The sequence below is a fragment of the Ovis canadensis genome, chromosome 1, assembly GCF_042477335.2.
Source record: "Ovis canadensis isolate MfBH-ARS-UI-01 breed Bighorn chromosome 1, ARS-UI_OviCan_v2, whole genome shotgun sequence".
NCBI classification, from domain to species: domain Eukaryota; kingdom Metazoa; phylum Chordata; class Mammalia; order Artiodactyla; family Bovidae; genus Ovis; species Ovis canadensis.
This window is the reverse complement of record NC_091245.1, coordinates 260303449-260314941: the sequence shown is the minus strand read 5'-3', so window position 1 is coordinate 260314941 and position 11493 is coordinate 260303449. Positions and strand designations below refer to the sequence as shown.

The following is an 11493-nucleotide window of genomic DNA, read 5'->3' as shown; positions in this document are numbered from 1 at the left end:
TGAAAGCACTCTGGTACTTCCCAAAGGTTCCCAACTCACATTTGTAAAAGCCTGGGTCTTTAAAATGACTTACAAAACAAAATAGGTATCCCCTAAATCGAAGCAGTGTTTCTTTGATCTCATCTCCTAGTATGCTCCCACTGTTGGCTCTGGCCACTCTGGCTTCCCCGAAAACATGAAATTCATATTCTTGAATCAAGGTCTTTCTACTTGCAGTTCCCTTTGCTTAAAATCTTATTTTCTACAGAGAGTTTCATTTCTTTCAAGTCATTTGCTAGATGTCATCATCTGAGTGGGCCTTCTCTGGCCACTGTGTTTAAAATTACAGCCTTCTTCATACACATGTGAACACACACACGTATGCACACATATTCGGTCTCCCCACTCCCTCCTTGCTTTATTTCATTCCATAGTACATACTATCACCCAACTATCATATATATATTTCTTTTTTATCTGCTACTTCCGTAAGAACAGAATTGTTAGTTTAATACTACATCCCTAATAACTAGTACAGTGCATAATGCATACCTTATGTTCTTAATAAATGGAGTTGAACAAATTGAAACTCAGAAATTATGGGAAAAAATGAAATGGATATACATATATTTTATACTGTATAGTTTATAATTTTAGGAAACAGTCATCATAGGCTTTGGTAAAAGGATTTTGATAAATTGGTCAAGAAATTCCTTTTTACAGTTGTTCGCAAATCTTCACTGAGACAAACTCCAGTTCTGGGTCATAGGCTACTCCCTCACATATTAATTCCAGTGTGTAACCTGGACATAGGGAGAATGAATACTACATAAAAATGAGTACTATGTTATAAAATATAGTTGATGTGTTGGGAGATTGAAGAAGGCCCTAAGTACCATGTATGAGTTTGGCAAACTGTGTGGTGTGCGATCATTTACTTTTTGCCTAGTTGTAGCTAGATTGTCTCTTTAAGGTTTTTGGTATTTTCTTCCCTTAAATCTTCATGGACACTATATAGTCCTCTTGACAGTTTTTATTTGAAAGCCTTACATCCATAAAACTAGTGTGGAATTCTGACTGTCAACATTTAACTGAACTACTAAGTCATATTAATAATAATTAATTATGAGATATTTTAAGAAATGATTTTTGTTTGTTTGTTAAAGACTAACTCATCAAGAAAAGAAAGCTCTGAACAGGAAGAATTAAGAAGTGATTGTGTGAAAATTTCTAAAAATGTAAACTATAATAATGTAATTTGCTTTTATTAATAAAGGTTAAATATGAGTGCTTGGCAGAGGAGATCAAAATAGGAGATTATTACCTGAGATTACTATTGGAGGAAGATGAGAATGAAGACAGTGGATCAATTAAGCGATCGTAAGCTACTCTTCATATCATTATATTTGTTTTCACTGTTAGTCTCATGGGTAATTCTATTGTGAATTTTTTTTTAATCTAGGTATGAATTTTTCAATGAACTTTATCATCGTTTCCTGCTCACCCCAAAAGTAAACATGAAGTGTTTATGTTTACAAGCCCTTGCTATTGTTTATGGCAGATGTCATGAAGAAATAGGACCTTTTACAGATACAAGATATATCATTGGAATGTTAGAAAGGGTAAGGATGTCTTTAAAAGAAAATGCTATTTGATAATGTCATTGGAGTATATGTTAAATTTTCAGAACTAAAGTGCTATTTGATCACGTTGCTGCCAGAACTTTCTACCTGAGTTTTTCTGTTGTTTATATTATACTTATTTAAATATAAGTTAGGAAAACAGGAAAATAACTAATGGGTTAGCATTTGTCCATGTCAGTTTATTTTTTTTAGTTGCTGCTTGTGAATTTTAGTGACCTATTTGCCAGTCTTTAAGTATGGATGAACTGGACAGGTGTATAAAATAAATAGTGACTTTTAGAGTTGAATATTCTTTTGAAATGGACATTTTGGAAGAATCTTAAATGATGCTAGCATACTAAGCTTCAAAATGTAAAAACAGTAAGACTTTTAGAAAGGGAACCTTGAGTTAGCATAGTTTTGGAGTGTTGTTTTTCTTTTAATTTAATAAAGTTTGTTTAACATTTGAGCAAGGTGAGACAAGAACAAACTGACCTATCCATCCATTATACAGCTCAAATTTGAGCATTATTTACCTCTTAGACAGTTTATACATCTTATTCTTTTATTTGTGTTTGCATTCCTTTTAACAATTTAAATTTCAGTGTTTCAGCCTTAGAATCATTTCACCAGTTTTTAAAATGGTCATTGGTGCTTGCTATAATGCCTTAACTCTCAGCCATGCTTTGTGGGGTAGAAAACTGGTTCTGAGTAAGTTCAGAGAACAGACCCAGGAAATAACTAGATGAAAATTCTTAATTTCACTGTTACACCAGATTTCACAATTGAATTCTAATTCACTCTTATTCCAGTGAACCTGAGTACTTGTGACATAACATTTGTGTTTTAGGCAGATAAATTTTTCCTTATTGTGTTCATGATTATGTGATTTATGTGAAATATCACTAATCAGTTCTTTAGAATTTTTACTTGAGTATCATTTGGGCCAATTTTTTCATTTACTTCAGTTTTTAATATGCATTCTTAAAGGCTATGTATTAATCTGTTTATGACTTAAAGTATCTGCTTTTCTAGAGAAATTAGACATGTTTTATAAAGTTATAAAAACTGTAAGACATCGAAGAATTGCAGTAATTGACAGTCTTCTCTGATATTCTTTGTTTACAGGATGACATTATTTCTTTTTGGCTGTTGGTTGGCTTTGTCCAGTGATGATAATGTCTTAATCTGTGTTTGTATTTATTCACTTCTGACTAAATTCTTGTTTATTTCAATAGTGTACAGATAAACTTGAACGAGATAGGTTGATCCTCTTCCTTAACAAGTTGATCCTTAATAAGGTACAGTATTTTGCATAAATATGCTGCTGTTTCCAAGTTAAGTCACACATATGTAGAAAAGATAAATGATTACAGTTTGGATTAATTAGCAAGACATGGTTCTTGTCTCATTTTTTCTTTTTAGATCAGGAAACTCTGCACTCAACTCTTGAAGGGAAGAGTTCTTGCCAAATGTCCATTTTTTTTGTTTTCTTTTTTTGAAATTGACACTGACTTGCTTAATTTCATTCTCATTTTTAGTAAATAATACAGATGTTTATCAATGAAATAAGTTCTATGAAAATTTAATTTCAATTATAATCTCTTCCTAACTTCTAAGAAATTACCAGTTTTTATCTTGCTTACAAAAACAAACTGGAGTTAAATTCTTTAATATACTAGATTCTACTTCTAATTATAGAATAATCTATTTATTAACAAAAAGATACTGGCAAGATGGAGGATAACTGTAGAACCAGAGTTTATTCCACCCAGTCTTTAATTTATTTTTGTTTTGCTCAGAACATATTTAAGTAAAAATTCTTTATGTGAACTCTCTGTAATGTTGTTTTCCCTTTTTAACTTTTATCTAAATTGATACTCCTTGAACACAAAATTCTGAAAATACTGAGTAATACCATTTATACATTAGTTTTTCCAAAGAGATTCCACATATTCCACATATATATTCCATATATTCCACATAAAAGGTTCTCTTCTTTGAGAACCTTTTAGGTAGTCATATCTGTTGGAGAGAAAAATTTTAAATTGTATAAACATGTTTCTGTGTTTCAGAAAAATGTTAAGGACCTGATGGATTCAAATGGAATTAGAATCCTTGTGGATTTGCTTACCCTTGCACACCTCCATGTAAGCCGAGCTACAGTACCACTGCAGGTATGCATGCTTATCTAGATTTCATAAGTTTAACCTTCTTTGAATATGAATTTAGGATCAAAAGAATCATGACTTCAGATCAAAAGAATCGGGGACAGCATTAAACCAGTACCTGCATTCACATTATAGAGGTCCCAGAAGGAGAAGAGAGAGAGGAGAAGGACCTGAGAAAATATGTGAAAAGATAATAGCTGAAAACTTCCCTAACTCGAGGGCTTCCCTGGTGACTCAGAGGGTAAAGAATCCACCTGCAGTATGGGAGACCTAGGTTTGGTCCCTGGAGAAGGGAATGGCAAGCAACTTAAGTATTCTTGGCAGGAGAATTCCATGGACAGAGTTGCCTGCTGGGCTACAGTCCATGGGGTCACGAAGAGTAGGATACGACTGAGCAACTTACGCTTAACCTAACGTGGGAAGGGAAATAGTTAACCAAGTCCAGGAGGCACAGAGAGTCCCAGTCAGTATAAACCCAAGAGGAACATACAAGACACATAGTAACCAAACTGACAAAAATTAAAGATAAAGGTAAAATATTAAAAGCAACAAGGGAAAAATGAGAACATGCAAGAGAACTCCCATCAGGCTATCAGCTGATTTCTCAGCAGAAACTCTTCACACCAGAAGGGAATGGCATGATATATTTAAAGTGATGAAAAGGAAGAACCTGCAACCTTGCCGGGTGGAATATTCTACCCAGCAAGACTCTCCTTCAGACTTGATGAATCAAAAGCTTTCTAGACAACCCAAAGTTAAGAGAATTCAGCTTTACAACAAATGCTAAAGAAACTTCTCTAGGCAGGAAACAAGAGAAGGAAAAGACCTACTTATAGAAAGAAACCCAAAACAACTAAGAAAATAATAGGATCATACATATTGATAATTAACTTTCAATGTAAATGGATTAAATGCACCAAGCAAAAGACATAGACTGCCTGAGCAGATGAAAACATGTGCATATATGCACTGCCATTTACCATATCACTCTGCTTGAACCCCCCCCAAATTGTATGTAATTATTTTTTATTGTTAGGCAAATCATGTTTTCATTATGGCTTGCAGTTGTAATTACCCATGATTATATAACTATTACTCAATACCATTGTCTGATAATTAGTCAGCAGAAAAATAATAGAACTCTATATCATCAAAACTATACTTTAACTGAAAGACTTCTTCTAATACCTAACTTAGAGAAAGGATCTATACTTGTTTCATTGGTGATATTTTTAGTGTTAATGTTAAATTTTTGTTTAATCTTCTTCTTTGAGGAGGTGGGTAGAATTGTATACAAATGTGCTATTTCAATACTCAGTTCAGTTCAGTCGCTCAGTCGTGTCCGACTCTTTGCGACTCCATGAACCGCAGCATGGCAGGCCTCGCTGTCCATCACCAACTCCCAGAGTCCACCCAAACCCATGTCCATCGAGTCGGTGATGCCATCCAATCATCTCATCCTCTGTCATCCCTTCTCCTGCTCTCAATCCATCCCAGCATCAGGGTCTTTTCCAGTGAGTCAACTCTTTGCATCAGGTGGCCAAAGGATTGCAGTTTCGGCTTCAGCGTCAGTCCTTCCAATGAACACTCAGGACTGATCTCCTTTAGGATGGACTGATTGGAATTCCCTGTGGTCCAAAGGACTCTCAAGAGTCTTCTCCAACACCACAGTTCAAAAGTGTCAATTCTTCGGTGCTCAGCTTTCTTTATATTCCAACTCTCACATCCATAGATGACGACTGGAAAAACCATAGCCTTGACCAGACGGACCTTTCTTGACAGAGTAATGTCTCTACTTTTTAATATGCTATCTAGATTGGTCATAACTTTCCTTCCAAGGAGTGAGCGTCTTTTAATTTCATGGCTGCAATCACCATCTGCAGTGTATTTGGAGCCCCCGAAAACAAAGTCTGACACTGTTTCCCCATCTATTTCCCATGAAGTGATGGGACCAGCTGCCATGATCTTCGTTTTCTGAATGTTGAGCTTTAAGTCAACTTTTTCACTCTCCTCTTTCACTTTCATCAAGAGGCCCTTTAGTTCTTCTTCACTTTCTGCCATAAGGGTGTTGTCATCTGCATATCTGAGGTTATTGATATTTTTCCCAGCAATGTTGATCCCAGCTTGTGCTTCTTCCAGCCCAACATTTCTCATGATGTACTCTGCATATAATAAGTTAAATAAGCAGGATGACAGTATACAGCCTTGACATACTCCTTTTCCTATTTGGAACCAGTCTGTTGTTCCATGTCCAGTTCTAACTGTTGCTTCCTGACCTTCATACAGGTTTCTCAAGAGGCAGGTCAAGTGGTCTGGTAGTCCCATCTCTTTCAGAATTTTCCACAGTTTATTGTGATCACACAGTCAAAGGCTTTGGCATAGTCAATAAAGCAGAAATGGCATTTTCTATTACTGGGTACAAGTAATAGTAATTATAACACTTGAATTACAATGTATGGGAATACCAGACCACCTTACTTGCCTCTTGAGAAACCTATATGGAAGTCAGGAAGCAACAGTTAGAACTGGACATGGAACAACAGACTGGTTCCAACTAGGAAAAGCAGTACGTCAAGGCTGTATATTGTCACCCTGCTTATTTAACTTCTATGCAGAGTACATCATGAGAAATGCTGGGCTGGAAGAAGCACAAGCTGGAATCAAGATTGCCGGGAGAAATATCAATAACCTCAGGTATGCAGATGACACCACCCTTATGGCAGAAAGTGAAGAGGAACTAAAAAGCCTCTTGATGAAAGTGAAAGAGGAGAGTGAAAAAGTTGGCTTAAAGCTCAACATTCAGAAAACTTAAGATCATGGCATCCAGTCCCATCACTTCACAGGAAATAGATGGGGAAACAGTGGAAACAGTGTCAGACTTTATTTTTTTGGGCTCCAAAATCACTGCAGATGGTAATTGCGGCCATGAAATTAAAAGATGCTTACTCCTTGGAAGGAAAGTTATGACCAACCTAGATAGCATATTAAAATGCAGACATTACTTTGCCAGCAAAGGTCCGTCTAGTCAAGGCTATGGTTTTTCCTGTGGTCATGTATGGATGTGAGAGTTGGACCGTGAAGAGAGCTGAGCGCTGAAGAATTGATGCTTTTGAACTGTGGTGTTGGAGAAGATTCTTGAGAGTCCCTTGGACTGCAAGGAGATCAGTCCTGGGTGTTCTTTGCAAGGACTGATGTTGAAGCTGAAACTCTAATACTTTGGCCACCTCATACAAAGAGTTGACTCATTGGAAAAGACCCTGATGCTGGGAGGGATTAGGGGCAGGAGGAGAAGGGGATCACAGAGGATGAGATGGTTGGATGGCATCACCGACTCGATGGACATGAGTTTGGGTAAACTCCGTGAATTGGTGATGGACATTGAGGCCTGGCGTGTTGCAATTCATGGGGCCGCAAAGAGTTGGACATGACTGAGCGACTGAACTGAACCAAGGTACTATTCTGGTACACAAAATGTAATAACTCTCTAAATGCCATAACAGCCCTCTCATTTTACAGATGAGGTAAAAGAACAACAGAGAGGTTAAGTATGTTTTCCAAGATACCTAATAATGGACAGAGCCGGAGTTAGAAGCCAGAGTCTATGTTCTTAACTACTTTCCTATACCTCTGTGAATCTAACTGAAAGCTGATAGTAATGAGGGTATTTAAATCATGTTTTAATAAAATATACTAAGTACATAAAAATTTTGTCCTAGATTCTCATAAACAATGGTATATGAAATTAAAAGAATTATCTGTCATGAGGGTAGTAGATTGAAAGTAACTATTTAAAAAAACTGAAAGTCTTCCTGTTTAACTATTTGACCTTAGGTGTTTATTGAAATTTTCAGTTGTTGTAAATTTTTTCCCTCAAAACAACTTTAATATTTTAAGCATTGTATTTTTGGTTAATGGCCCGTTTTTGAGTATGTAACTATTTACAGTGTTCTTCGCTACTAAAATTTTAGTGTCTTGATAATTTATTACTGGGCTTCCTTGGTGGCTCAGATGGTAGAGAAGCTGCCTGCAAAGCAGGAGACCCAGGTTTGATCCCTGGATCAGGAAGATCCCCTGGAGAAGGTAATGGTTACCCACTCCAGTATTTTTGTCTGGAGAATTCCATGGACAGAGGAGCCTAGTGGGCTACAGTCCATGGATTTGCAAAGAGTCCAACACTACGGAGTGACTAACACTTACTAATCAGGCATATAGATGTCTTTGAATTTAGCTTAGATTGCCAAGTGAATTTAGGAAACTGTTTACTTCAAATGCATAATAAGTAGCATTTTAGTACTATTAAGTATCTAATTCTCAACTCTTCAAATCAGGTAATTTAAATTTTAGATGGATTTCTGCTACTGCTAAGTCACTTCAGTCGTGTCCAATTCTGTGCGACCCCACATACGGCAGCCCACCAGGCTCCCCCGTCCCTGGGATTCTCCAGGCAAGAACACTGGAGTGGGTTGCTGTTTCCTTCTCCAGTGCCTGAAAGTGAAAAGTGAAAGTGAAGTCCCTCAGTCGAGTCCGACTCTTCATGACCCCATGGACTGCAGCCTACCAGGCTCCTCCATCCATGGGATTTTCCAGGCAAGAGTACTGGAATGGGGTGCTATTGCCTTCTCCCTAGATGGATTTCTAAAGATATATAAACTCAAGAAATTGGTACTGTTCAACTTTTTATGTTATCTGTCCCCTTAGACTTCTGCCTTGAAAAATAACTAAATCCTTTTAAAACTTAGAGCAATGTGATTGAAGCTGCTCCAGATATGAAGAGAGAGAGTGAAAAGGAATGGTACTTCGGCAATGCAGACAAAGAAAGGAGTGGGCCGTATGGATTTCATGAGGTATGTGTTTCAGAGAAACTTTTCATGGAAGTCTTAGCCTTTTTAATGTCCTCCTGTGTAGCACATATAGAGATGTGTAGTATTTTAAATCTGTGATTTAATTTACTATCATCAGTTCTAAGGACTTCACTTCCATTTGAAAGACTCACATATGTAGACACACACACACACAACCATGTCTTTAGTTCTTAGTGTTAAAAGCTGTTGGGACCTCCATAGTGGTTCAGTGATTAGGGTTCTGTGCTTCCACTGTAGGGGGCCCAGGTTTAATCCCTGGTGTGGGAACTTAAGTTCCCCCATGCTATGGCATGATCAGTCAATCAATCAATAAAAATATTTCAAGAGGAATGCATCCTCAGAATGCAATTAAACACTTTAAAAGCTGTTGTCATGGCATCCCTAATAATTATTAGGGAAATTAAAACAAAACTCAATGAGATACCACCTCACATCAGTCAGAATGACCATCATTAAAAACTCTACAAATAACAGATGCTGGAGAGGGTGTGGGGAAAGGGAACCCCTCCTAAACTGTTGATGGGACTGTAAACTGGTCTAGCCACTGTAGAAAACAGTATGGAAGTTCCTCAGAAAAACTGAAAATAGAGTTGCCACATGATCTAGCAGTCTCACTGCTGGGCATATATCCAAACAAAACTGTGATTCAAAAGGTGTGCGCACCTATGTGTTCATAGCATCACTATTCACAGTAACCAAGGCGTGAAAGTAACCTAAATGTCTGTTGACAGATGGGTGGATAAAGAATAACACATGCAACAAGTGGTACATAGATACAATGGAATACTACTTAACCACAAAAAAGAATGAAATAATGCCATTTGTAGGAGCATGGGTGCAACTAGAGATGATCATACGAAGTGAGATACGTCAGAAAGAGATACTGTGTATCACTTATATATGGAATCTGAAACATGACATGAGTGAACTTATACATGAAACCTAAATAGACTCAGAGACTTGTGGTTGCCAAGGAGGAAAAAAAGTGGGGGAGGGATGGATTGGGAATTTGGAGTTAGCAGATGCAAGCTAGTGTGTATATATAATAGAATGAATAAACAGCAAGGTCCTACTGTATAGCACAGGGAACTATGTTCAAGATCCTGTGATGAACCATAATGGAAAAGTGTATGTGCATAACAGAATGTACTTCGCTGTAAAGCAGAAATTAACATTATAAATCAAGTATACCTCAACAAAAAATTATTAAGAAAATAAAAATTATAAAGTTTTGAGGTAGTGCTCAGATTTTTAATGACTTTTATATAACAATAGCTATCTTAATAATTATGTTAAAGGGCAATGCTTCTTTATGGTATGAACAGGTTAAGTTTTAATATGCAGTCTTAAAGTAATTGAAAATTGCATATCCAGTCCAAGAGCAATTTCCATCTGAACATCTGGTGATGTTTGGTCCTTCCTCTCTGTTTTTTTGTTTGTTTGTTTCTTGCTGCTGCACCGGGTCTTTGTTTCTAGGCCAGGCTTTCTCTCGTTGTGCCAAGTGGAGGCCACTCTCTAGTTGTGGTGCATGGGCTTCTCAGTGCAGCGGCTTCTCTTACGGAGCATGGGCTCTCGAGTGCGTGGGCTTCAGTGATTGCAGCACGTGGGCCCGATAGTTGTCACACACAGGGTTTTAGTGCCTATGGCACGTGGACTTAGTTACCCTGTGGCATGTGTAACTTTCCTGGACTAGGGATCGAACCCATGTTCGTTCCCTGCATTGGCAGGAGGATTCTTTACCCCTGGGCCACCTGCCATGCAGGGAAGTCCTGCCCTCTCATTCTTGACTTTCAGGCTAAGTTGGCATTTAGTCAAAGATAGTTTTGTAGAAGACCAGGCCTTCTGCTTATATGTAATTTGGTTGTTTATACTCTGCCTATGGTTTTTATTATTTCGTATGTTTCTAATGCTCTGCAGTTTAACCAAGTAAGTGGTTATTTTCTAATATTAAATTTGAGTGCCTGAAGCCCTCCCAACAAAATCTGTTGTTTTCTAATAGTGAATTTGTATATATATTTCATAGCTTTGTATTTTTTGTGAAATAGAAAACATTAGCAAACTTCATTTTGTTTGGTCTGCTTGTAGTAATGATGCCTTTGATTCATTTAGATGCAAGAATTGTGGACCAAAGGAATGTTAAATGCAAAAACCAGATGCTGGGCTCAAGGCATGGATGGATGGCGACCACTTCAGGCAATACCCCAGCTTAAGTGGTGTCTGTTAGCCAGTGGACAGGCTGTACTAAATGAAACTGACCTTGCCACCCTTATACTGAACATGTTGATCACAATGTGTGGATATTTTCCAAGCAGGTAAAATGTAACTGAATATTTCCATGGTTAACAGGGACTCTAAAACATGTTGTTTTCCTCATTTTTATGGATGTTTTCTAAGGCATTGGATTTTTCTAGTGAGTTAGAGCAAAAGTTTTCCATTTGTGGTTTTTTGAGGGAATGCAGTTTTGAATTTTGGAGCTTCTTGAAACAAGATATAATGAAATAATTTGCAAATTTTATTAATAGGGTAGCTAAAAAGCAACTTCCTCTGGAAAACTTCAAGTAATCTTACAAAATTGAGGTTTACTAGCTCTTCTCTATCAACAGTACAGGTTGTCATATTCATGTGATTGGGGTAGGAACCTTTTGAAATAAACACTGTAGTTCATGGTAGTTAGTGCCTAGTGCCTGCTCCTGATCTGTCAGGTTAATCTCTCCTGTTTTAAGAACCTGAGTCTAGGCCCATATCTTGCCCCACTTGACTAGTGAAGGTATCCAGTGATAGTCATAAGTGTAATCCTTACATAGCACTTTTCAATCTTTATACAACTTGAATATATATCATCTTGTTACTATAATAAAG

At 37.2% G+C, this 11493-nt stretch overlaps 1 protein-coding gene across 1 annotated transcript in view; it reads left to right on the top strand.

Moving 5' to 3' along the window:
* Positions 1-11493, top strand: part of DNAJC13 (DnaJ heat shock protein family (Hsp40) member C13) — a 159194-nt gene that overhangs the window by 84304 nt on the left and 63397 nt on the right. Inside the window, exons 23-28 of the mRNA XM_069565527.1 lie at positions 1256-1359; positions 1442-1601; positions 2840-2902; positions 3677-3778; positions 8512-8616; positions 10744-10946. Coding sequence (XP_069421628.1) covers positions 1256-1359; positions 1442-1601; positions 2840-2902; positions 3677-3778; positions 8512-8616; positions 10744-10946 — 737 coding nt within the window. The remainder of the gene's footprint in view (positions 1-1255; positions 1360-1441; positions 1602-2839; positions 2903-3676; positions 3779-8511; positions 8617-10743; positions 10947-11493) is intronic.